The sequence below is a fragment of the Labrus mixtus genome, chromosome 5, assembly GCF_963584025.1.
Source record: "Labrus mixtus chromosome 5, fLabMix1.1, whole genome shotgun sequence".
In the NCBI taxonomy this organism is placed as follows: Eukaryota; Metazoa; Chordata; class Actinopteri; order Labriformes; family Labridae; genus Labrus; species Labrus mixtus.
In genome coordinates, this window is record NC_083616.1 from 14,915,846 (window position 1) to 14,943,050 (window position 27,205).

General features: G+C 39.5%; 3 protein-coding genes across 6 annotated transcripts; 1 reads left to right on the forward strand and 2 right to left on the reverse strand.

Moving 5' to 3' along the window:
* The first annotated feature begins 131 nt into the window (after positions 1 to 131).
* kif2a (kinesin family member 2a) lies at positions 132 to 17,401 on the forward strand. Of its 4 annotated transcripts, XM_061038019.1 has the most exons (22): positions 132 to 325; positions 4,990 to 5,084; positions 6,194 to 6,316; positions 7,262 to 7,316; positions 8,333 to 8,449; positions 8,621 to 8,665; positions 9,948 to 10,048; positions 10,188 to 10,283; positions 10,376 to 10,430; positions 10,525 to 10,687; positions 10,817 to 10,907; positions 11,066 to 11,129; positions 11,259 to 11,350; positions 11,441 to 11,583; positions 11,830 to 12,034; positions 12,177 to 12,287; positions 12,370 to 12,437; positions 12,721 to 12,846; positions 13,669 to 13,816; positions 14,871 to 14,972; positions 15,263 to 15,398; positions 16,463 to 17,401. In XM_061038019.1, the coding sequence occupies exons 1-22, from the start codon at positions 265 to 267 to the stop codon at positions 16,546 to 16,548; spliced, it is 2,283 nt and encodes a 760-aa protein (XP_060894002.1). In that variant the 5' UTR covers positions 132 to 264; the 3' UTR covers positions 16,549 to 17,401. The 4 variants fall into 4 exon arrangements, with proteins under 4 accessions (XP_060894002.1, XP_060894004.1, XP_060894003.1 ...); XM_061038021.1 differs by lacking the exon at positions 12,721 to 12,846 and having other exon boundaries at positions 133 to 325; XM_061038020.1 differs by lacking the exon at positions 8,621 to 8,665 and having other exon boundaries at positions 133 to 325.
* A 2,208-nt stretch (positions 17,402 to 19,609) lies between these two features.
* Positions 19,610 to 23,712, reverse strand: dimt1l (DIM1 dimethyladenosine transferase 1-like (S. cerevisiae)). Its single transcript, XM_061038023.1, has 12 exons — positions 23,528 to 23,712; positions 22,774 to 22,847; positions 22,568 to 22,654; positions 21,952 to 22,013; positions 21,745 to 21,838; positions 21,612 to 21,661; positions 21,388 to 21,511; positions 21,185 to 21,277; positions 21,039 to 21,103; positions 20,887 to 20,950; positions 20,660 to 20,766; positions 19,610 to 20,010 (listed from the first exon to the last, which is right to left on the reverse strand). Exons 1-12 carry the CDS (start codon positions 23,583 to 23,585, stop codon positions 19,968 to 19,970), a joined length of 921 nt encoding a protein of 306 aa, XP_060894006.1. The 5' UTR covers positions 23,586 to 23,712; the 3' UTR covers positions 19,610 to 19,967.
* An 83-nt stretch (positions 23,713 to 23,795) lies between these two features.
* cenph (centromere protein H) lies at positions 23,796 to 26,242 on the reverse strand. The gene is made up of 10 exons (XM_061038024.1): positions 26,041 to 26,242; positions 25,431 to 25,565; positions 25,254 to 25,309; positions 25,122 to 25,167; positions 24,947 to 25,015; positions 24,800 to 24,856; positions 24,646 to 24,709; positions 24,279 to 24,330; positions 24,027 to 24,187; positions 23,796 to 23,948 (listed from the first exon to the last, which is right to left on the reverse strand). Exons 2-10 carry the CDS (start codon positions 25,544 to 25,546, stop codon positions 23,856 to 23,858), a joined length of 714 nt encoding a protein of 237 aa, XP_060894007.1. The 5' UTR covers positions 25,547 to 25,565; positions 26,041 to 26,242; the 3' UTR covers positions 23,796 to 23,855.
* Between the last annotated feature and the right edge of the window lie 963 nt (positions 26,243 to 27,205).

Below are 27,205 nucleotides of genomic sequence, written 5' to 3' on the forward strand. Positions count from 1 at the left end.
ATTGCTTCTACATAATGATGCTGACATGCAAAATGCAATAGCCTATAAAAAACAGGATATTCCATATTTAATTTTACTAAAAACATGTTGCCGTATTGATTTAATCTGAAAACTGTCGGACCGGAAACACTACGTCACACTCGTACTTGCTGCCTGCGTCTTCCTTCCCGGCCAAAGACTGCCATACAAAAAAAAAAGCTGCATTTGAAGGCTCATATTAACTGTTTTACCATTTTTTTTTGTTAATTATTGGAGTAATGTAGAATGGCGTCGGTATTTGGGAAGATTGTCGTGGGTACTTATGTGGAGATAAAGCGCAGTGATGGTAAGTTTCAGCCTGTCTAATGTTGAGTGAGTTGTTTTGGGGGATCTTTGTTGCTGCGGTGCTGTCGGTGCTGTGAGGGCGGAGAGCCTCTGAATGAGCCTTTACCTTTGTTAGCGCCTCTTACCAATCCAATATACACATACAATATGTCCTTTGACAACACAACGTGCTTTTTATTTGACTTTAATTAACCTCGGTGTCAAACGTTAGCACACCTAAAGAACCTCAGTCATTAATTCAAACAATATCTAATCTTACTGAGCTAGCTCTTCTGCTAATCAAGCTAACGTTAGTTCGGCAGAGAGCAACATTAGCTTGTTAGCCGACTGGCTAAATGTTACCGGCTTTAATACAGAAGCCCCTTTTCTTTAGTTGACTTATAGCGGGCTCTTTGGCTGCATTTAAACCACATGCAATTAAAACACTATGATAATGAGCTAGACCAGTGTTTACTAAAGCTGGTGTTAACTTGTGAAAATGTGTTGGTTGTTATGGAAACGCTCTTTTATGTCCAAAGATGAGATTCAAAATGTGTGTTAACATGGCATGCATTTTAAAAGATTTTCGGTATCGGGATAGGTTTTGTGTATAATATAAAACGGTGTTCTTGTAATGTCTGCGATAAAGTCATCGAAGTGACAAGAAAATATATCAAGAGTTTAGTGATAATACTGTAATGCTGTTCTGTGCTTACCCTTAAGAAGTAGCCTACTGCATATTGATTACAATACCTTCACTTTAGTTTATTTGAGTGGTAAACAGATAAGTAGACATAGGCCGCTAATTATTCTTCCCAATGTGAATGTCAGCTTTATTCTGCCTGCCTTGTGTAGTTCAACAGCATTGCTTCAGGGCCAGAGGCCAAAAGATGACTGAAAAGTTTGTGTCATTCCTGCTGGTCCTTCCAGGATTAGGCTACACCCAGTGGTAATGTTTTGCACAAAACCCCCACACAACAATTGACTCTTTTAAAGACCTGGATTGAAGGTTAAACTGGAAAGGGTGTGTTTGTCAGCCGTTGTATACCTGAGGCAGTTGCCTAGACTCTGCTCAGTACCCTAAGACCCAGAGTGAGATGTGTGAGAAACGCAAAGCAAGCAGTAGAGAGGGAAGCTCTTCCGTCCGTCCATTTCCCTGCAGGTTGGTGTTGCATCCAGAGCAGGGATTGCTCGATCTCTGGGGGGTTGGTGGCAGGGCTGGTTCAGATTCAAGCCAGATTCAGGCCATTAGCCACCACCCCATCTGTTGCAGCCAGCTCCCTCACTTCTGCCAGGACTCTCTCTCTCGCTTAATCTGTCTGTTTTTTTCCCTTTCATAGTCAGGCCCGTTGAGAGTGTGATCTCTCTCCTAAACATGAGTGTTTTAAAGTTAATTCTCACTGTATCATCATCAGCTCTTTAACTTTTCTGCTATTATGGTTTATGTTTAATAGTTACAATGGATGATTTCCTGTCATAAAGTATTCATAACTGTGTGCAGTATTGAAGTGTCTGTCTTGTAATGTAGAGTACTAGGTGTTTATGGCTGTGCCATTAATTGCAATTTTATTATTACAGCAATATACATGAGCCTTCTTGATAAACATATCGCAATGTAAGAATTTATCTCAATAAATGAATTAACTTTGTTTTCAAATTTTAATATAGTTAAACAATGCTTTCTCACTCAGCACCAATACATTTGACCAGATGTACGGAGGCTTGTGTATAATGACCATGCTTTACACCATTTTGATGCTTTAAACTATCATCTTATCGCGGATTGATAAATTCAAATTTAGTGGAGAGCAAAACACATTTTTAGATTCATTTTGGTATTAGAAGGGACTTTTTGGAAACACAGCTGTTCTGTAAAACATGGAGAACAGCAGACAGACAAAGACACTGTTAGTTATTATGCTCTCTTTAATTTTGTGTTTCAGTCGCACTTCATACCGTTGTCATAATATTGAATAATGTTGTTGCACATTGCATATTTCTCTCATATCATGCAGGCTTAAGAGAGACCTAGACCACATTAAGCTATGTTAACAGAATTTCATCATCTATGTTTTGTAGTGAAACTGATGCTTCCAAGGCTTTGTTTGTTCCTTAGGCTTAGCAGAGCTTGAAGCCCCCTCTCTTAAGCCCCTTTAACTATTGGGAGTGTCAACATAATCATCCAGCCAGGTTTTAGCATAAAAGTGGGACACAGCAGACAGTTTATTCAGTTACAGCTAATCTGCATATCAGCTGCTGTAAAACAAGCTATTATGTGACTTTGTTATCCAGCACATGTGAGTAGGAGTAGGCTGTTTATATCATAGACTGTAAATATTAATGGACGAAACCTGAGTGACATCACCCATTGGTTTCTGAAGGGCTGTTTTTGTAGCCTATCCATAGCGGACACCATATTGGATATACTGATCAAAATTTTTTGGTCAACCTAACAATATGCAAAGACCTGGAGCTGAGGCGGGCCCCATTATTGTGTATGTCGTAACTGCCCTGATCTCAGGTCAAAAACTATTCTATGAATTACTTAATTACATTGCAGTTAGTAATGCAGCAGGTCCTATTGAGTCGTATGAACCCCTATGATCCCTGCACAGAAAGGCTCCTTTGGTACTCAAACATGACCAATGACATTCACTTAGGCCAGTTACATTTCCATCTTGTCTTACTTTGTTATCACCAGCAGCAAAGAGCCATAAGCAGGACGCTGCAGTGAATTGGAGGACCTTGGCTAACCCTCTTGTAGCCTCAGAATATCCTCTGAGTGCTGCAATCATGCTCTTAAGACTTTTTAAGAAGTGAAACACCAAGCAGCACATGTCTGTGTTGTTCCAGCCAACTTTTTTTTGCTGCCAAGGGTTTTTGTAAATGACTATGTCACATTAATAGTAGATTATTTGCCATCATACTATTCACATCTGGCTTTCTATCCACAGTTCAGAGGATTCTCCTCACTCTTTTAAGGAAGACACTTAAAAGAAAACCTTCACAAATGAGGGTAAAAACAAGAAAATCAATACCTTCAGACAGTGCAGGGGTGACTCTTTGACATAAACATAAAAACATGACTCGTATGATCAATGCTTAAATCCTCAGCAGTTACACTACTTATCTTAGCTGTACACCTATAACATGTCGCTCAGTAGTTGCTTTGGTTATTGTTCATGTTGTTTTATGCAGTGATATCAAAGACTGGTCATTGGTTGTATTATCAATTTGATTCAGCCTATATTTGCTAATTGCTCAAAGTTGCCCATCCAACCTCAAATTCACATAATGTTACTACATTTTTTATATATCAATAATATGTGCTTTCTATTTAATGTATCCCAGTACTGTCTTGTCATTGTTCTATCATACAGAGCTACATTGCATGATACTGTAGAAATATTAACCATGTTAAAAAATGCTGTTCACGACCAGGTGTTGGTTTACCCCCTTTTCAACTAATTCAATATTTATTCTCCAAATTTTCCCAGTTGTAAGATTTTGTGTGTTGTATATTTGCCACTTTAGAACCAGTGTAAGGTAAATCAGAGAAATGGTCATCAGTTGAGAACAGTAAACCCATCTTTGCTCACTGGCTCCCTGTGAGTCTCTGAATAATAGATAAAAGGACATGGTGGTGGTTTCCCTGGATTGTGCTGGGAATTTACAGCATACAGTTAGATACTCATAGCCAATGATGGGAGAGTTGAGCAGGCACTTTACAGCTGGTATCATTACCCTGCAGACAGAGAGGCGGAGAGAAGCACACAAGCAAGAAGCAGCTGTTACTGCCTATATTATCAGTGATCTTTTCCAACGGGTCATTCTCAAATCTCATCGTCAAGGCATTGGTTTAGGTTTGATTCTGGATTCCTAATCAGAAACTATTCGGCGCATGTCAAGCCCCACTCTCTCTCTGCCCCACTTTTTTGGTCAAAAAAACTAATCGGCAGATCTCACTTAGAGTAGCCTCAGTGTTTTAGGAACCAGCATCATTTATTTGAGGTGTTGATACCAAAATATTTTCTGTTAATATTTTGTGTGAGCATGTACTGGAGTTATTTTTTTGATGCTTCATTTAAATCCTGTTTTTTTTCAGTGTTTATTACCAGTCACATAACATGATTGAAGTCTGTCTGGATATCACGCTGTGTAGTCATTTCTTTACCTTTTGTGTTTGTCTTACATATAGGTACATATATTTGCTTTTCTGTCAGCAATGATATGCCAACTACTTGCCTCACATAATCTGATATTTCCTAAACATAAAACCATTTGCTCAGAGGTGTTGGTTTGTACAATCATAGAAAATTATATCAAGTTGAATCATTGTGGAATGATTTAGCTGAAAGGTATAAAAAGAGAATCATCTAATCACAGCCCTGGTCTTTATGTGATGGTCTTATTAGCGAAATCTGTTGTATGTGAGCCTGTGTGTGTTTCCATGTGTCTGGGAAAGGTAATACATTTGATTGATAGAATAGTCCTTGAAAAATCTTTTCATTTCTGAAACTTGATGTTGTGAATCGCACATGAAGGGCCAATAACACTCTATAAACAATTTATATACAACCAGTGATCTTGTAAGTGCCCTAATGTTGTCCTTTGTGAAGACCACCTTTATATTTATAGTGTCTGCCTATCTGATGTTTTTTTCCCATGTCTATAATACTTTCACAGGACGTATACATCAGGCAATGGTGACCTCTCTGAATGAGGACAACGAGAGCGTCACAGTGGAGTGGATTGAAAATGGAGACACTAAAGGAAAAGAGGTAAACCACCATTTATTAACCTGCAATGCATCAGACACACTGTGCTCTTGTTTTATTGTAATGCTGTTACACTTGCACAAACTTACTCCTGCAAAACTTCAGAAGTTTTCGGGGTGAGCTGTATGTTTGAACGCAAACACTCTGACTTTATCCAGAGTTTCTCCTGCCAGCCCTTGAGCTACTAATGTTTGCATCACATACATTTTAGGGCTATGATGTTACAGTCAAAGTCCAGTCTGTGTCCTTTTATTGAATCATGTCATCATTAAAGCCTGTAGATTGGGACAAACCTTCTTGACTGACAGTCTGCCGGTTTGCATAGAGGGAGACTTGTTCAAATTCACAAATGAAAACTTAAATAGTTTCAGAAAAGATGTGTGCTTCATAAGTGTTTACTCCTTCTTTAACTATATTGCTCCTTATGATAAATCACTATAAGCACCGCTTTTGGACCAGTTTTTCTAACAATGACACAAAAACAATTAACTGATTTTATTGATGTTTTAGCACATGTTGAGGGCCAATGAACACATTAATGTAGATATGTATTATACTCACTGACCATCAATCAATCAATCATTATTTGTATAGTGCCAATTCATAACAAGCGTTATCTGGAGGTGCTTTACTAAAGAGCAGGTAAAAGACCTTACTCATTGTCAAGAAAAATGGAGTAGTGGGAGATGGGATAAGATGCAGGAAGGATTTGTCTTTTGTATTCCTCACGTTCCTGTTGTCCACATTTCCTTGCCGCCTAGGTTTTCTGCTTTGTTTTGCGACAGGATATGCCTGATTTTTTGAGATATTACGAAGGTGAAAATAGGCTGTCCTTGAAATTTGTTTTAAGAGTGAGTAAAAGGACGTATCTTGATCAAATAGAACTCCCAAGATTCAGTCTGATGTCAGGACAGTTATATCATGAGGTTTTTATGGTCGAGCACAATAACTTCAGTCTTGTCTGAGTTAAGCAGCAAAAAATGTCTGGTCATCCAGGTCCTAATGTCTGCAAGGCACTAGTTTAGTCTAGTCTAGTTTACCCAGCTGATTGGTGTTATCATAACTGATGACATGAAACCTTTAGACACTAATATTCCTCTGTTTCTGGACAGATTGACTTGGAGAGTATATTTGCACTTAACCCTGACGTGGCTCCAGATGAGGAAATTGCCCCTAGTCCAGAGACTCCACCCCCACCCACACCAACATGTGTAAAGGTCAACAAAATTGCAAAGGTGAGTAACAGTATTTTATATAATTCAGCAACAGCCACAATAAATCAGTGTAATACAATAAGAATTTGTTAGAACGTAAACATTCAACAGTCTACATACACAGTATGATGATTCTGACAGTATGGCCTGAGTGCATCTAATGTGCTCGGAGTTGCTCAAGTAGTTGGCTGCAGTTTGTTAAACCTTAATATAGAAGCGGGATCCTTCTAAGTAACTAACTAATTGGTCCTGTTAAGTACACTGTGTATGGTTTACAGAAGATTAGGGATGTTTTACCACGCAAACACTAGGATTATTTAGGTAAATATGGCACATGTGATTAACACTACTGTTTAATACAAATCTATTTTCAGTTTTCTTTGTATAAACATTAAGGTTAAAACTGTGAGGCAATGTCAAGTATAAAAAGTTCTCACAGTTTATAATGTAGTTTAACTGGCTAATAAAGGTTACTGTCACTCTAATGGGATACTGTAAAGGCCTGTATTGATTTTATAATTATGGTAGTTTCACTGAGTCTAAAGCTGTAAAGTGGATTTAGTGTTAAACAAACCCAGGATCTGAACAGGAATCATCCTCACAAGAAATGTACAGGGAGTTGTAGCCTTTTATAACTTTGACATTCTCCATTTCGGAAAAAAAACTTCAAGATGTGTTCAGGGTCATCACAAACACAAGTGTTAATAAAAGAGTCCTCTGTACTCCCACTAATCTGACTCTCAGGCTTCTTCTATTTCTGTAGCTCGACATAACAGATGCAAGCAGAAGAGGCTGAAAACAGAACCAAGTTTATTATGTGTTTCCTTTCTCGGGTCCTGAGTAGCAGTGAAATTTTGTACGTTAAAGCAAATCTAGGAGTCACTGAACAAAAATAATTGAAATCTAGGATATCTCATCCTATCCCGTCTGTATCAACTGGAGCTTTTCTTTTTGTTGTTGTTGCAGAACCGTCGGACAATAGCACCTGTTAAGAATGACACTCCGTCCAGGGATAACAGAGGTTTGTATCTGTGACTGGTCCAATTATAGTGTCATTACATTCAAAACACATCAGTGGAAAAACTGATTATTCAAGCCTTCTATAACTACTTTATCACTATATCTCACACAACAAAAACCCTTTATGCCACAAGTCTTTTTGCTTCCTAGGCCTAGGTTTATTCAACTACAGTTAATGCTCAGCACAGCTACCATAAACTAGCGCAATCTAAAGTCTATTTCTTCTTTGCGTTTACACCATAGATACGGCTTAGCCATTTTACTTTGTGAACCGATCAGTTTAATGGACTTGTACTTCATCTCCTCTGCTCTGACCTCCTTTCTTTTTTCTGTATTAAAGTTTTTTAAGAAACTGTTTTTAGCAACTCCATTTAAGTCCCAAATCCAAACCAACTAGCGTACTGGCAGTGTCATGTCAGAGTGATGCACACCAGAACACGTAGTATAAGTATAAACACACACATTGGTGTCAACCTTTATGAAACAATGCAACATAAAATTCCCTCTTTATGAACACTAACCTTTTATGTTTTTGTAGAGAAGTGCTGGTTCATTTTTATTATCATTTTGAGGATGTAGCTTCATGGATGTGGTTTTCAAGAGATATTTAGGTATGACAAGGCAAATGTATTGATAAAGCACCTTTCATGCTCAACTGCATCCAAAGTGCTTTACAAAAACCAAAAGGATTAGACACGAGCAAAGAACAGTTAGAAACAATAAGAAACAGACAGAAAGACGAGAACAATGCACACAATTAAGTTATTAATACAATGAAGTATCATGTCTAAGCAGCCTGCTTTTTTCGCTACAATCTGGCGCACAAATCAACAACAACAAATACGAACTCTTGATCTGGATGTTCCAATTCCTAATAAGAGTCATTCGTAGTCAAGTAGAATTTCTGTGTTTATAATTTAATTAAATCTAAAACTGAATAAAGGATCAAAAGTGTTGTGTTTTCACCATGTGAGTCGTAAGTTTTCATTCCTTACCTTTGTGCTTTGGTGTAAACAGGTATTCCGACTCGGGCCAGACCCACACAGCCCCAACAACCTGAGCCTGCACCCCCGCCCCCATCTCAGCTGCCTGTACCTCCCACTCAAGCTCAGACACAACAGCAACTGCAGAATGGTAAAATGGTCACACAATAAGGTGCTTTAGGTGAACCTAAGCTGTCACCTAACTTTGATCTCCCTCATAAAAGTATTTTTTGGGGTCGTGTTTTAAAATGATTTGGGCCATATACCGAAAACAGATATATTATCACAGCTGTTGAATGTCTAATGTTCATGTTTATCACAGAATCGTCACATCAACCCATTTCCAGAAAGGAGTTTGGACAGCTTTGTATGTATCACCTGCATGTTTCCCCTGCCCTCAATGATTCATGGTGATTCGAATAGAGTTCCCATTAGAAACTGAGAGTCCTCTAGTTTTACGAGACGATAGTATACCCAAAATGTCTGCTTGATGCTATTCAGAGCTGTGGTGGTGAAGTAGCACAAACACAATCCATCCAACTGACAGGCTTTTTGGGTATTAGACAGGGAGTAAAAAAAAACCTTCCCCTGCTGTACAACTGGCTGTCTCTTCCTGGTCTGATTTCTGCTGAGTCACACACAAGCACACTTAGAAAAGTCTTCTCAATTAATTCCTTCCAGTAGCTCTCTGTCTTTTAATGAGTCAAGGAGAGGGGGGGGGGGGGGGGGGGGGGGGGCACTTAGTTTCTCGTTCACACCTTTCAGATCCACAATTGACAGCCTGTGAGACCCACAAGTAGTGAGAGCCCTTTTCCCAGTGCTGACCCAGCTCCTCCCCTGCTCCCAGATTAGAGCAGATTATTAATCTCTCTACTCTGGTAGTGGATTCACAGGGCCTGGAGCCAGCAGGAGGCCAGGACTGTATTACAGAGCCACGTCCAGACTTTACAGTTGGGGGCTGAGGCTGCAGCAATGAGCCAGAGCTAATCAGATAATACTGTTTTTTTTATTAACTCTGTGAGGACTCAGTAGTGGCTTTAACTCACTTGTTTGCTAATTTGTGTTCTCTTTTAAAGGTAATTAATAGATTGTGAGTGACCTAATCTGTGGGTGTACTGTGCTGGGAAATTCAGAATAACCTTGTTTAACTGTGGTGGATTCAAATCATATATTCTAATCATTCTTTGTCTGATTCTGCCTCAAATTTAATTGCAGTTATACAAGGCACATATCCTAGTTTTAGCTGTCCTCTTGTCCAGTTGTGATTAACAATGCAAAAAAATCAAGAGAGCAGATTGAACACACTCTAAAGGCCTTTTGTTGGTAATGTAGAGAAAGCGGCTAGTGTTATACTGGAGGCACTGTGTTCCAGACACTACATCCTGGTCTGTGCTTGAGCACAGTCCACTGTTGTGTTTTGTTGGAAATAGTCCAAGGTCTCCTGTCTTTCTGGGGGACGACCAAGAGAAAGGAAAGACTTCCTGAGAGAATGATGCTGCTAAAGCAAAGTAGAAAAGACTGAAGTTTAAAGGGTAGGAGGAACAGCGTGGGAGTGGATTGAGAAAGGAAAGGTCCTTTTAACCAAGAAAGGATATGGGCATGTCCTGAGGAAGGCAGTAGGCTAACGGTTTCTCTTGTCTTTATGGCAGCGAGGAGGAAGTCTAACTGCGTGAAGGAGGTGGAGAAACTGCAGGAGAAGAGAGAGAGGCGTCGGCTTCAGCAGCAGGAGCTCAGGGAGAAAAGAGCTCAGGTACATTTCTCCTTCTTAATTCACCAAACATTTTCTTAATTCTTTGTATTCTCTTAAATTGTGGTATTGGGATGATAAATTGAAAATGGATAATAATTACACCACTCTGACTCTTCATTTCCTGCTCGTCCTCCTTCAGGAGGTGGATACCACCATCCCTAACTATGAGATCATGTATATGATCCGCGATTTCCGAGCCAGTCTAGACTACAGGCCCTTGACCACAGCAGATCTGGTGAGCAGAGATTTTTGTCCTTTTCTTTCCATTTTAGAGAAGTTCACCCGTGGCAACATTATAACAAAATGTTCTTCTCTGTTGTGGTGCAGATTGAAGAGCACAGAATATGTGTTTGTGTAAGGAAACGCCCACTCAACAAGAAAGGTAAAATCTTCAGTAATAAAATAAATTACAGTAAATCAAATAAAAGTATAGAAAGTATTTATGTGCTGAAATACTTGCCTCTGCTGGTTTCCAGAGCTGACTGTGAAGGATTTGGATGTGATCACCATCCCCAGTAAGGATGTGGTGATGGTTCATGAACCTAAACAGAAAGTTGACCTCACCCGCTACCTGGAGAACCAGACCTTCCGCTTTGACTACGCCTTCGATGACAGCACCACCAACGAGATGGTTTACAGGTTCGTAGCAACAACTCAACGAGCAGTTATTCGAGAAGTGACACCTGTCTTGTCAACATGTTGAGTCAGATATTGCATACACAGCTGTGAATAAGTGTGTGTTGTTTTTTTAACACTCTTGCCCTGCAGGTTCACTGCCAGACCTCTGGTGGAAACCATTTTTGAAAGAGGCATGGCCACCTGCTTTGCTTACGGGCAGACAGGCAGTGGAAAAACACATGTGAGTTAAATGCAATGACTCCTTCAAAACGCCAAAACCACATCACTTACAAGGGATCAAACCTAACAGTCCCCATAAAGAGTTTGTTGTATTCTATAACCCATTCAGGTTATTTAAAGTATCTTTCCTCTTATATTGTATTGTGCTTTGTTCTTTAGACAATGGGTGGAGATTTCTCTGGGAAGAACCAAGACTGCTCTAAAGGAATTTATGCATTAGCTGGTAAGTTGGTGATTTGTGTTTTCTGTGCCAACTTATTGTGTTCTTGTTAGTAAAGAAATGGATGTGTTTGGTTATTAAATATTGTGAAGGGTTGTGTTTGCTTTGACACTGACTTCTCTTTTCTTGCAGCTCGGGATGTATTTCTCATGTTGAAGAAACCCAATTACAAGAAGTTAGATCTGCAAGTGTACGCAACCTTTTTTGAAATCTACAGTGGAAAGGCAAGTGATATGAAATTATTTTTTCAGGTGTTTCCTTTTCACCTAAAATAAAAGCCTAAACTCTGACTGACTGTGTGCTTGTATTTGTAGGTGTTTGACCTGCTGAATCGTAAAACTAAGCTGAGGGTACTGGAGGACGGCAAACAGCAGGTGCAGGTTGTGGGGCTTCAGGAGAAGGATGTCAAGTGTACAGAGGAAGTGCTGAAACTCATAGAAGTGGGCAACAGCTGCAGGTATAGCAACAGAAACTTTGGCGACAATGTTGCTAGTTAGTCGGTGGCACTCTTGTGTTTGTACTGCATTAAAGGAGTTTGTCAATTATCCTGCGAATATCCGTAGTAGAATATAAGTTACCCTGTCATATTCCTTTGTCACAATGTGAATGTCATACCATTAATAATTCATACCATTGTTATTTCTTCTACAGTTGTTAATTTCTTGCCCGTTTTTCATCTTGTGTTTCCCTTTTCCATCCTCAGAACATCAGGGCAGACGTCAGCCAATGCCCACTCATCCCGCAGCCACGCTGTGTTCCAGATCATTCTTCGGAGGAAGGGGAAAATGCACGGCAAGTTCTCGCTCATCGACCTTGCTGGGAATGAGAGAGGGGCGGATACATCAAGTGCAGACCGACAAACTCGTCTGGAGGGGGCTGAGATCAACAAAAGCCTGCTGGCTCTAAAGGTTTTTAGGCAGCATTAACTACCTTGATTTTAGCTTGTACTTCCTGCTTCTTTAGGTGGAAAAATGCACTTCATTTTTCTCTTTGTTTGTGAACAGGCACAATACAGTGATCCCCATTTAAACCTTTCTCTTCTTGTTTCAGGAGTGTATCAGGGCTCTCGGCCGTAACAAGCCCCACACTCCATTCAGAGCCAGCAAGCTCACCCAGGTCCTGAGAGACTCCTTCATTGGAGAAAATTCACGCACATGCATGGTCAGTTCATTGCCTTTTTAAAACGTCTTAACAGTGTATTCATTCCTCTACAAGATTTTCAATTTCAATGATCTCTGCACAGATTGCAACAATCTCTCCCGGTATGACGTCCTGTGAGAACACCCTCAACACACTACGCTACGCCAACAGGTGGGGATATGTTTCCCTACTACAGTGATTTGGAAAATATATTGTTGCCATAGGAACTAATGGAAATAGTGAAATTATAACTCCTTTAGCTCCTCTGTATTCCCCAGTGTCTCAAACGTAGATTATTATTAGCTGTACCTATGTTGTAAATGTCTCTGCCTTCTTGCAGTAGTTCTGTCTGACTCTCTTGTATTCCTTCTCTCCTCTCCTTCTCCTGCTTTCTTTCCCTCTTCTCTCCTGCCCTCCACTCCTCTGTGCGCTGGTGTGGCTGGCCACCGTGTAGAGTGAAAGAGTTTGGGATTAGTCCATCGGACATTCCCTTCTCCCAGGGCGGTCAGGGAAGTCGCTCTGACCACTCGCCAACCAATACCTTTGAGTTCGATGATTTTGCTGATACCTCTCCCAGCAGGTCGAGCACTCCCCAAAGCACTTCACTGCACGCAATCACCAACACAATCACACACACATACACGTTCATGTGCTCCTCGCAGGTACTCCTAATATTATTATACACAACCACAAGCTCATTTAGCAGCTTTCATTCACTCCATCAACTGTTCTCTCTGGAAAAACCTCCACAACCATCTTAACTGTCCTGTTTTTCATCTGCATGATTCTCACACTTTCATCCTCTCACTACCCAGCTTTGACCTGAGCTAATGCATTTGTCTTTGCCTAGCTGTGGACATGAGTGCTTTCTTTTCACTGTCTCCTGAGAAACAATGTATCTATCTGTCCGCATATTTTTTTTCTTCTAATTGTTCTGTCCGAAAAAACATCAGTGCTGAGGTTCAGGAAGTCAGGGATGACTTTGACACCTGGGTCTGATTTAATCAGAACATATGCTGGTTCAAAACCTGACTTAATAAAGAGCTTATTGCTGTTTGGCACCAATAATAACACTGAAACATCCATGACCTTTTAAAGTGAAAGCGTCCAGGATGAGCTTTTAGTTTAGCAAACTCTGAGCAAGTAATCCCTCTCATAGTCATATTTCTCTGCCTTTGAATCAGGTTAGCTTGATCATTATAAAAACGGACAGAATAATTATCATAAAGCTCAGAGCTTCATAAGGCCAACAGTCATCCTTCCCCGTGCAAAATGTCTCTGTCATGATGCCACCATCCTGCACTCTTTGTGAATGCTTCTGACCCCTCACATCCCAAACTCAAGCAGCAGCATGAGTGGGTCTACTTACCTGACCAGCTCCATGTGTTTTTTTTCTCTGCAGGGTGAAGGAGCTCACAGTAGACCCCAACCAAATGATAGACGGTGGTCGACCTACCATCCACGCTGTCAACCAGCTGGATCTTCTGGACGAGGATTGGCTTAGTATCTCGCCACAGAGAGACGACCTCAAACTGCTCTGTGAGCAGAATGTAAGTATGCGGGGTCTGTTCTGTTAAACAAATGTCTTACTGAATTCATGACGTGTTGATCCTGACTGTTATTATGAACTCTGTGTCTCTCTTTATGCTGTAGTGTGAACGTTATTTGAGGTTGTTTTTAGCCCTTTATTATCAATGTTTTTTCTTCTATGGTACTTCTTCAATACGTCTGCTATTCAGTGTGTTTTAATCACACGCCACAACGCTGTAACCAAGAAAATGTAATTTGTGACATTTATATATAGGTGAGAGAAGACGGAGGGCATTCAAACTCAAAACAAAAACAGCATATTTAATCATTAAGCCTTGTGTTACTCTATGTGACTCTCAGGTCTATCTGTGAAGTTTATGAAATCCGCTAAATCTGGAGTCTCTAAGGTCACAGCTGAACGAGTATTCAGAGATCTGTATAGGTGTTTATCATTTTAGGACAAATCATCATTAGGGACAATTCAGTGGTAGCTGGATATTTGTGTTAGGCATGCCTGTACAGCAGCAAAAAAACAACATCTTCCTCACCTGGCTCTTTTCTTCCATTTTAGTCGCTTGGAAGCGTGTTTCCTGGCGTACAGTTGTAACTACAGTTAGAAATGAGAAATTCACCACGTGTTGTACTTGGAGAACTGTGAAATCACCTGTTAGAGTTAAATGAGGGCCGGTGGAGATACAGAATTAGACGGAGGCTTCTGTCCCCAAATTTTGAAAGCAGGAAAAACCCAAGATATACAGTACATTAAGATGTATGCTGTAGTGGAAATTAAGAGACTGTCTGGACATGTGTATTATTAACTTTGGAGACATGTACATAAACATCTGGAAACACAACACAGACCTGTCCTTATCAAAACTGTTCCCACACACACTCCTGTGTGAGGAAGTCAGAAGTTTGTTTTTACATTGAAGGATTCAGGATTATTTAAACGTGTACAGGAATGTCCATAGAGATCCAGATTTGAGAAGATCATTTGTTGAGTTCTTGCTGCTTTAATGCATTTTAAACCTGTTTCTGTGTCCCTGTCAAACATTTCTACTCTCTCTTCACCAGGAGGAGGAAGTGTCTCCCCAGCTTTTTACCTTTCATGAGGCAGTGTCTCAGCTGGTAGAGATGGAGGAGCAGGTTCTGGAGGACCATCGAGCTGTTTTCCAGGTCAGGAGTCAGGACACACAAGTCTTTCAAGACTCCATTTTCATTTACACAAAGATCTACACAAGTTATTCTTATACTCCTTGACCCAGGTCATTTGTTAATATTTAAGAGAGTATATTGTATTTTTTTTAATTTACTAAGTAATATAATTGATCAATTATTGCTGCTTTACATCAATTACATTTGAGGTGCCTCTTTGTAATGAGGAACCTTTACCCAATAAGAATGAAAGGTATTCCTTCGCCCGTCTGATCGGTAAATATTCTGATGTCTTTGTCCTCTGTGAGCAGGAGTCCATCCGGTGGTTAGAAGATGAAAAGGTGCTGCTGGAGATGACAGAGGAGGTCGATTATGACGTGGAGTCGTACGCCACTCAGCTGGAACAGATCCTAGACCAGAAGATAGAAATCCTCACTGAGCTTCGAGGTATGACTTAAGAGTTGCTGACACACAGGAAAATGAGTAACTACTTGCTACTACTACAGTTACTAGTTACTAATATCTAATATTACTTCGGAAAGTAAAATTTATTTTGCTTCAATACTTAAAATAATATTGATTGACACATTTAGTGTTGCTGTGGCAAACAGTTGATATGGGAAGCATGTCGTCAACAATATATCTTGCTATCGGTACTTTTAGTCCTGGCCTACAAATCGTGGAGCAGGCGGTGATTTCAAATCAAGCCGGCTGTTAGTATGGAGTGGCTCCTCCTTGGTCTGTTGGGACTCCAAAGCCCCCTGCAGTAACAGACGGGTGACGTCACTCAGACTTCGTTCATGAATATTTACAATCTGTGGTTTGAACATTCAGGGAAAAAAAGGCTTTGAAAAATTTGTGTTCAGAGAACATTTAGACTCTTTATTAAGACTCTTCATAAATATCACAAAAGTAAAGATGACCTTTTTTAAGTTTTTGATCAACAAAGTTCTTTGCTTCAAACCGATTGCTGATTATTATTTTTACCTGCCCTTGGTGATGAACATGGAGCATGGCTGGGAAACGTAGTGAGTGCCAAATCTCTCTCTCAGCCGCTGCAGCAGCTCATGGAGGCTTTGCCACTGCTCCATCACCTCAGTCAGGGAAGATATGAAATTTAGCTGACCTCTGTAATCCATCTGATGCTGCCTCTCGAGCCGCAGAATCTTCTCTTTCTCCTGTGCGAAATGCACCCGTGCATTATCGTGCAAGGTCTAGAGCTGTCTAGTGGTTTTTGCTGCTGTGTGGGGTGTGCACTATCGATGATAAACTTCTTGGTGAATTGTCATCTTCCAGCAGCTTTGAAATAGGTTATAGACAAATTCAGCTGGACTCCCTTTCTCCTCTCTTTCTATTATTGTAGCAGCGTTATTGAATTTGAAAAGTAACTAGGTGCAAAGCTACAAATGATAGTGCAGTTTGACAACGCTGCTGACAGATGTGACCAATTGATGACGATCCATCCTGCTGTGACATACTGCACACTTACCTCTCTTTTCTTCCTTCAACAGATAAAGTGAAGTCATTTCGTTCTACACTCCAGGAGGAGGAGCAGGCCAGTAAGCAGATCAATCCCAAGAGGCCACGTGCTCTGTAGAGACTGAAAGCTGAAGAAGTAGAAGTGGCACATACGACAACATAACCACTAGATGTTTGGCACAACTTGGGCTGTCACTAGCAGTTGTTAAAAAAAACACACACCAATAAAAAGACATTGTGCTGTACCAACAGGCTCTAGAAATTGCATCTGACATGATCCCATTCCTAACAAAACTGGCTGTTTACCCACCATGGTCTCGTTGGAAAACATAGGAAGGAAAATACTTTCAATTCCTTTCTTTTAAGTAGATTCTTTTTTATGGAGAGTGTTAGTCTCCCTTCTCTTTTCTTCTTAAATTATTTTCTTTTATACTTGTTTGTACTTTCTTTGAGCAGATTCTTTTGGACCTGGTTTCAAGAGAGCTTCAATTAACTTGTTTAAACGTTTACTGCACAAAACCAGTATTTGACTTCTGGTTGCTCTGGCTGACATGTCTGCATGTGCATTATGTAATAGCCAATGTACGCCACTGTCCTCCGTTTTCTCATGCTTTCGGGTCCTCAGTTTGCATTGTAGTCTTAACTTATTACAAACAGTCTCATCTTATTTTTCCTTCCTTTTTTAGAACATTTTCCATTCTGGAGGAAACTTTCAACACAAGTTTTCCTTGTGCCCCTGTAGTTTGTGCCATGTCATTCTATGTGGCAACTGACTTAAAAAAAAAAAACCTCTTACTTACTGTAAATCATGTTTTTCACCCCTGTTTAACACTTTGTTATAAAAATGAAACTAGAAAATCTGCTATTAATGTATAGTGAAGATCACTGACTTACCATTGGTTACGTTGCTCAGTGTTTGCACCGGATGTCATACTGGATGAAGTAATAAAGATTCATGTGTTTCATTTGAAGGCCTTTTGTGACAATGACTTATCCTGATCAATGTGCAGAATAACTTCAATGAGATGTCTTCACCTGCTCTGTAGTTCAAATGGATTATATTATAATTCCCTGTTACAGTTGATTGAACCCGTGTTGAATATTCCTTCAGACTCCATGGGCACAAAACTACTACAGGACTTCTCCTCGCTGCATCTTCACGTTTTGGTCACATTTATTAAACCTCTGTTGATCCATAGATTATGCTGAGGTAAGATTTAAAAAGGGAGAACTACAAATCCTAATAGCAATTGGCTTTAAGTAGCTTTATCCTTCCATCGATTAAAATGATACATCATGTATTAATAAAGACAGTATTTAGGAGTGACATAATGACTGAGATAATCGGGAAGACGTGTACATATAAGTCTCCACGGTGCCGGATGTTTCCTGCTTGAAATACAGGGACATTTGGGCCCCCTTTTACATGCTTACTCTCCAGAGACTGAACTCGTGTCATGTAGTGAAGTGACATGTCTGTCCAAAGGTTACACTGCAGAGTTGCAAAATACTTTATATAGTAAAAATACATCGAACTATATCTAATAAACGACATTATTTGAAGTGACATACAGTGCCATTACATTGTATTAAATAAAAAGAATGTCTACTCTCTCAATATTGAACACAAGAATGGTTCAAAGTGATGTGTCGATATCTCTACCTGATTTTTTTTCAGAATACTTTCCTGATCCTATCATACTTTTGTTGCATTTACTGAGGGGGTAAAATCAAGTATGTTTATGAACAAATTCGAGTCTCCATCCTTGAAAACAAGCAGTGTGGTTAAACTCCCCCTGAAAACATTACAAATAGACAAATACAGTGACCACATGGGGGCAGTGGTGAGTATTAAATAGTTTTTAAGACTCAGTATTTCCGTTTATGTTTGCAAATTAAGATATTATAACCATAGACTGTAACCACTTTTGAGTTTAAATTCAAGATTGAGTCAAACGCTGGTAACGCAAGCTGGACATGAATTACAACATTGTATGTTACGTTTTATACTTAAATTTGCTTTGTTGTAGTTGTTCTTTAATGTATTATTTTCTAAGCATTCCTGTCCTCTAGCGGACACAGTGAGTAACTACAATTGCAAATTTGTAGTTTTTTACGACTGCTCCCACACCAAAGTTAATAGCCTGTTAATCATACACAGTTCTTGAAATTTAACACACAAGGAACAAAACGTAAGCCCAGATCTGCACAACTGCATGCACACTCTCGGCTTCACACATTTGGCAAACCACACTTGTCTACATTAGACTCATCATTCAACTGAAAGCCTGTTTTTTTGTTTTCTTAAACATCTCACTCAAACAGAAACCCCCTGAACTCAGAGTAAACATGTGAAGATACCTGCAACCAATGAGATCACACTGAAATCAAACGCCACATTCTCTCTGGCCAATTATAGTTGTGCAAATCTGTGCTAATGTTTTGATTGATTGACTCAAAACTAAAATTAGTTAAATAAACGAAGAGAGCAATAAGAACACTAAAGTGAACCCAAATGACAATTTCAGTGAACACATTCAACACAAAGCAAAGAAAGATTTACAAAATGTTTCAGTTCACACCCACCTTAATGAGTAAAGCTAGGAGAGATCCTCCAATATTCATTCTCAGGCGGACAATAAGGTAGAAAAAAAGATGCCAGAATGTCCATCGAGGAGAATAGGAAACACACATTAAGTCACTGTGACATTGAATTTTGACCATCCCAAAAAATGTGCACTTAATTTGAAGAGATTCCCTCCTAGTGTCTTTGAGGTGTTGCATTCACAAGACTAATGGGCATAAAAGTGTTTTTACTTCATTATTGCGACAGTGAAGTTGACCTTTGGAGTACAAATGAACGCTTTATCTTTTTTTTTCAAATTAAAACTTATATATAATTGTATGAATTAGCTTTCTAAGTTATGTCAAAAAACTAATTTGATTGAACATTTGATCAACCTCATTTATTGAGAAAAATGTGAAGAAAGTCTTAAGATGTTCCTGAGAAACTTTTCTTCACAACAGGTGGACATACACAAAAATATAGTTTAGTTTGACTTGATCTCTGCTGTTGCAGGCAAGGAGGCCCTGGCCTATATATACTTACATACAGAGAGAGTAGAAGTCATATTTAGTAACAGTCTTATAGTGTTGGCTCAGAAAAAGTCAAGTGTTAATAAACGCATGAACAATGTGATTTTATTTAAATAATGCACTCACTGATTGATCAAAATACAGTTGTTGTACACTTGGATTACTTATATCCACTCATCCACTGACTGTCTCTTCCTCATGCAGCCTGTAATGCATCCCTAAGAAAACTTTGTGTACTCATGCCGATAGAAACTCAATATGAGCTAAAATGTGTCTCCAATAGTCTTTATACATTTCATACTATTTCCAGAACCTGAAATTCTTCGCTCAAGAGGAAATGTTGTTCACAAAAACTATTTTTTATACTCAAATACAATCAATGTCTCCTCTGTCATGTTAAAGGCAAGAACACAAGAGTCAAAGGTCTCTACAGCTTCGTCTCTAAGAAAAGTGGATCCCTGCAGAGTTGAAAGCATGAAGCAGCCTGTGGACAGAGAAAACATTCATTAGTGAATAAGCGCAAAAGATTGTGGACTTGATAAGGTTATTTGGAATAGAAAATGGTTAAGGTCCTGTGTCCACCTTGCGTTTTTTTCTGAGCGGCAGCATATTTTAACAAATTGTTTTCAATGAGTAGAGAGCATTTGCAGCAGCAGGCGGCCCCCTGAAGAAAAAGCGCAGCGCACAGCATCTACTTTTCAGCGGTCCGCCTTTTTTGCGTGGCCGCGAGGAGCACTTAAGTTGAAAATCTTTCCACTTTTCAGAAAGATGTTGACATCACCGGCACTCTTTTCCAAATGAATGATATTCCCTGTATTTTAGCCACCTACGGATCGTGGCTTGTACCGACATCCTCTTTGCTCCGTGTCTGGTCGGGAAATAAACGATCTAAATGGAAAACATGCAGTAAAAAGTAACAGAACCGTGTCGCTCATGCAGAGGCTGTTGTCAACAGACTGTTGTCATAGAGACAGGGCTCAAAGGAGGGACATGCAGCACTTTTATTCTCGGTGCAAAAATGCTTCATGCAAGCAGTCCGAGCCCACATCCAGCGCTTTTCTGCCAGGAAAAAAAAAACGCTAAGTGGACACGAGGCCTAAGAGAATCAAATGAATAGCAGAAGTTCATCTTACACCATGAAGTCATCAATGTCCATGGACCTGGCTCTCTTCTCACCGAAATCTGCCCCCTGCAAAACACTCTCTATCTTCTTGCTGATGCTGAAGTCTGCAGGCACTTCCTGATAAGATGTAGCACAACATGTAAGATTTTTATTGAACAGTGATCTTAAAACTGCTTCTTCTGAAGGAGTAACCACTGAGAGAACCAACCCTACCCTAAAAAGTAAACCATGACTCACCACGTTGTGGACAGAGCAGTGGATTCTGTAGTTCTTCTCCAGCAGCTGTTCTACCGCAGTGGATCTAGAAAGTTTAGATCAACTTGATCACTTGTTTTTGACAGAGCAGACTGGGATCATGGTGACAGTGATAGCAGCATGAGGATACTCACTTGAAGGCTGCATTGAGGGTTTTGTTTTTTCTCACAAACGCTATTCTGACCAGGCCGTCCCACTCCTTTCAGGGGAGAAAAGATAAGAAAAGATCAGCTCTGTACAACGAAGCTCCTGTTAAACTCAGTATTGTGTGAAACCTCACCTGGAAGTTCACTGGAGGAGGAGGATTTTTTGGTTCTATTCGGACAACGCTGGACTCCACTTTTGGTGGGGGGCGGAAGTTGTTCTTTCCAACCTGATCAAGAGGGAAACATCAACTCTGAGACAGAGCAATCACAAAACATAATGTGACGACGCTGCATTTAGAGACAGCGTATGGCAAACGTTCAGGGAGTGCACAGCGACCTTCATGAGGTGGTCCACTCGAGCCAGTAGTTGTGTGTTGATGGACAGCCTGCAGAACAGCTTGTCTCCAGGTTTGGCAACCAGACGCATGGCAAACTCTCTCTGGAACATCAACACGGCACACCTGACCAGAAGTTCAACACAAAAGAGGGGATGAATAAAAAGCGCCGTGAGGACATAGGAAAAGAGCAGCTAGAGGGTCTGAGCAAGCCCCTCTGGTTTACCTGAAGAAAGGCCGATGCAGCAGAAGCTTGAAAACAAACGGCGAAGAAATCTGTGCAAGAAAAAAAAGTTTGAGATGAATGCAGTGAATGACATGAAACTGACTGTGTGCAGCGCAGAGGAGAAGTGTTTTACCTGGTATGGTAAATTAGCCACACAGACGTCAAAGAACGGCAGATCTGTTTTCAGAACATCTCCAACTAATATTTGAAGTTTAGTCTGCAAAGGTCTTTGGGGAAAAACAATGCCCTGTTACAAAGATTGCACACTGGCTCATACTTTAAGTAACTGTGGATACAATGAACATTTATGTGGTGGCAGTGCTCTGCTATCCTCACTCACGTGCACTGAACTCTTTTCTGAAGTTCAGCAACCAATCTGCAGTCCAGCTCACAGGCAACCACCTGATAAAAAAAAAAAAAACAGTTACTGTTAAAATCAATAATCCCAGGGACAATCTTTAATCCAAGCAAGCACTAGTGTGACAGAGAACAGAGAGAGCCAGAAAAAGACGTGCAACTTTCTATGGATTCACTGTATGGAAGTGTATGCAAAGCTTGTGGAGCTAAAGTTTAGTGGTATACCTTATTATCACTGAAGAGAGCAAGGTAAGAAACATAACCATGAGGTAAGAAACATAACCATGAGGTAAGACACATAACCATGAGGTAAGACACATAACCATGAGGTAAGACACATAACCATGAGGTAAGACACATAACCATGAGGTAAGAAACATAACCATGAGGTATTGCTTTTTAAAACTAAAATCTAGTTCTGACCTAAGAAATGCAAATCTCTTGTGTTGTGTTTACAGATGATACAAGGTGCAACGTGTAAGACTCTTTAAACATGGTAAGTGCAGTTTAGGGTTATATTACTAAGACAATAATACATTATCTGAACACAGATTACAGTCTCCACCTGATTACTAGTTTAACAGTATTTTTAAAATCACCTTTTTGGCTTTTTCCAGCAATTTCACTGTCATGTTACCAGTACCCGGTCCAACCTCCAGAACCACATCAGTCGGCCTCAGAGCAGCCTGAAAAACACAGCAACATACATGACTTAGAAACGGTGTGCTCTGTTGTCGTCCACGCAGTCTTTGTCTGCATGTGTATGTGTATCAAACACTTGTCAGAGTGCATAGGTAGAGCATACCTTCTCAATGATTCCATTGACAATTAACGGGTTCTTCAGGATGTGCTGGCCAATGCCGGTGTTGAACATGACGCCTACAACAGAAGGGATTGGGACACTGAACTGAGGAAAGGGATTGATGTTAAAATAAATCTTCCTGCTCCCCTCTTGTAATTATTCCACCATGACTACTGGGCTGAACACAATATACTGTGTACCCCCATGTCACAGGAGAGATCACCTTGTTTGTATGTGACAGGAGTAACAACCCGAGTTTAAATCTGTTGATTTTGCCCAATGTCTCACTTCTACACCGTTCAAACACATGGGATAAGAGTGGTGTGTGAGTATGTCGAGAAGTTATTTGCTGGATGATCGTATCTGAAAATCAGGTTACAATTCATACAGCAACTTCAGCAGAAGCTATACAAATGTATCAACATGACAGAGAGAAACATTATGCGCAGACATAAACAAACAAACAAGTATTTGACAATCTTAACACCAGGCTTTGAAAAGATTTGACATTTTCGGGCAGGGAGAGTAACAAAAACAACACTTTGTGATATCAGTTTGTAAGTCACAGGACTACATAGACTTTAACAATAAACCTAAACAAATGTTATGCAAGGCCAAGACGTGAAAATAATGTATTTATGAAGGTTTTATAACGATGAAACAACAAAGTCTTAACATTAAAGCCCATTTTCTTCCAGCAGCTGACTGTGATGTTTGCTGCTATGCTAATGCTAACCCCTCCTCTGAAGAAACATACCTTGGTTTTTGACCTCCTGGTGCTGCCTGCTCCTCTTCTCTGGCCTTACTTTCGGCATTTTTACTTGGTTTTTATTATGATCGAAAGTCCAAAAATAATAATTAGAAAGTTATTCAAAGACTGTGCTGCATATACACGTGTAGACCTTGTTCTCTTCTTCACTGATAGGATGTGTGCTAACTGTGAAACTGTTCCTCGTCTCGTGTGTCGCCATCTAGTGGACACAGGCCACATTGCTTTAACAAATACATAAATCAGAAGTTCTCAATTTTGTTAATTATTTATTTGACAAAACAACACATAGATATGAGATGAATGGATTCTCCCTTTAGTCCGAAATGGGAAAATCCTCAAGCGTCATGGTGATGTCTCGAAGTTTGGGATCATCCAGCCAGTTTACTTTACAAGCCAAGAGGATTCCCTGAGAAAAGATGGTTACATTAAAGCACAGGCTGCAAATTTCATCTAATGCAGAATCCTCTAAAACAAATTTATTTACCCTGAGGACGTTCTGTGTCATGATGGTCATCTTTTTATGTTTCTCCAGGTTCTCCTGGCCTTTCTCCAGCGCAGCTTTGTACTTCTCTGTGTCTGGGTGCTGCTTCTTGGACATCAACTCTTCCATCTCTTTCATTTTCTCATATGTTTGCCGCTTCATCTCTACAGAAAAAAAAAAATGCCATTGTCAAAAAAAGAGTGGAAAAACATGATCCAATTTTCTTTTTTTGTTTTAAATAATATACCACCATACCAAGCCTCTTCTTCTGTATTTCTGTGATGTCATCTTGAAAAGCTCTTGACTCCTGTTCACAAAACAGAACATACTCTATTTTAAATGATTGTCACGAAGCAGTACTCTACATCAACAGGTCATCAAGAACAAAGCTGATTTTAGCAGCGCACATTGTTCCAACATTTCCTGTTAAAAATGGGTAAGTCAAATGGACTAACATTATTTTTCTAACACAAAGCCAAATTTATTTGAAAAAGCAACGACATAGCATCACTTAAATTTACATCTACAGACAGGAGGAGAAAAACGCACTAATTGTACACCCAAGAAAATATCGCCTCGGATCGGAATTTAGAATATATTGATGGATGAAGTGGCTGCTTACTTTCTGAAGCTGTTTAATGTGTGAACAAAGAGCCATGCAGCGATCACCCAAAGCTTTCAGGGAACTGAAACGGAAAGAAGTACACAATAAAATAAGCAAAAACCATTAAACCAAATGTTTCCCAGTTATTTCAATATGTTATTAATGGACTTACTTAGCCTCAGAATCATTCTGTTTCAGTTTGTCTCCTATAGCGTGCCACATCTGCATTCTGCAAGACACCAGTGATCCATTATTTGGCATGTTAACCGAGATTACCTCTTGGTTTTAAATAATAATATAATGATAGGGCATGGGTTACCTGTGCAGGGCCAATGTCCTGTTAATATGAGAAGTCTTGACTCTTTCCAGTTCACTGACATATTCTGGCCTGTGTCATTTCATGAAAAGTATGTTATCAGTGGGACAGCTTTTAAAATGTGAACATTTGGTTCAAATCTTCGATCAAAACAATAAAAAGGATTTTAAATACTCACAAGTCTCTTTCAGCTTCTGATGTGCTGCATGTTCTTTTACTTTTGCCTGTCATGGGAATCTGGATATTAGCGACTTGTTTGTTGAACTCATTGAAAGATCATAAGATGGAAATAATGCACAAAGTTACTCACCTGCATGGATCTGTACTTTCATCTCAAAGCACTGATTTGACATCTGCTGTTTTATTCTGAAAAGACAATACTTTAATATTATACATGTTCTGGTTTCATGGTGTGATTTACAAACAGCATCCAGGCACTGTAAACAGAATAATAAAGGAAGATCTAAGGCAGCTTTGGAGTAAGAACCTCAGCATGTCTACAGGCGAGATATCGTTCTGTCCAGTGGAGCTGTCAGGAGCACCGCTCAGTGCCACAGCCTCCACCATGTGGTCGAGGTTCCCCACAGTGTCAGGTGGCTCCATCACAAAACAAAGAAAGTGCCTAAAGAGACAAAAGAATTAGAGTCTGTCAGAGGACCTGAATCTGATCCAAGGAGCCACTGGGCAGCTTTATACTGATGAACAATATCGATCTACTACTGTTTATGAAGTAAATCTATGAACGCAGACACAGGGGGGCTGACATTTATATTAAATTAAGAAAACAACCTCGGTAGTGAATCTCAAGCTAAATGCACCAAGTGGATATGTGTGTCTCCGCAAATGTGAAATAATGTTGTAATGTAAGCTCTGTTCATGGTGGTTTATGTTATAAAATATAGAGAGACTAGACAGTCCCTTACGGATATATAGTCCTGTAAATAATTTCTTAAATAAAAATAAACTAATGAAGAGCTCAAAGTGAAACCCTGCGTTTAAATGATGCTGACAACATAAGAATAGTTACGTTATTATTATTATTATTATTGTTAACTATCTTGTGTAGTTTGCAGGACGGACAGGTATGTCTTTCTTACCTTGATTACGTCACTGATCAGTGCAGATTAATCAAAGGTACACGCGCTGTTCTCCACAACATCTCATCGTCAGATTAGTATAAATCACTCACTTCTCCTATCGATTAAACCCGTACAGCTTTATAAAAGCGGCACTGTCCATAAACGCAGTAAGACAAGTTGCTGACTTTGTTTACAACCGTCCTGCGGATCAAAACCCCGCCGGGAAGTGACGTCATTACACGGGTCGTGACTTAAACAAATCAAGCAGCGCCCCCTGTCGACAAATTAAAACCAAATCAAATCAAGTTTATTTGTATAGCACATTTAAAAAACAGCTTCACCTGACCAAAGTGCTTTACAGGCAATGCGTAAAAGCAAGAAATAAAAATAAAAACATTAATCTCTACATATGCACATACATACATATATAAACACATATACATACACATGATACACACACATGATACACACACACACAAATATATATATATATGCACATACATACATATATAAACACATATACACGTACATATACATACACATGATACACACACATGATACACACACAAATATATATATATATGCACATACATACATATATAAACACATATACATACACATGATACACACACATGATACACACACACACAAATATATATACATATGCACATACATACATATATAAACACATATACACGTACATATACATACACATGATACACACACATGATACACACACAAATATATATATATATGCACATACATACATATATAAACACATATACATACACATGATACACACACATGATACACACACACACAAATATATATATATATGCACATATATACATGTAGTAAACATACATATCACAAACACATACACTCATACCTACATGCACATGCATACATACAAAATATGGGGGAAACCTGGAAAAGAGTCTTTTTGCTGGCACAGTGGACTTTTTAAAGATCCACATGATGTTGTAAAGTTTGTAGGTTGAAAACTGAGGGAAGTGAGATATATAAGAATAACCCGAATTGGGTTGGTTTTTATTGAATGGTTATCCAAGAAACAGCGATATAAAGCTCTTAAAATAAAAAAAACATTTGGAAAGGTCTGGGCTGCTGTCAAGTGAGCCGACGTCCGCGACAGACCCGTCAGCACGAGTTTGACTTTTTTGCT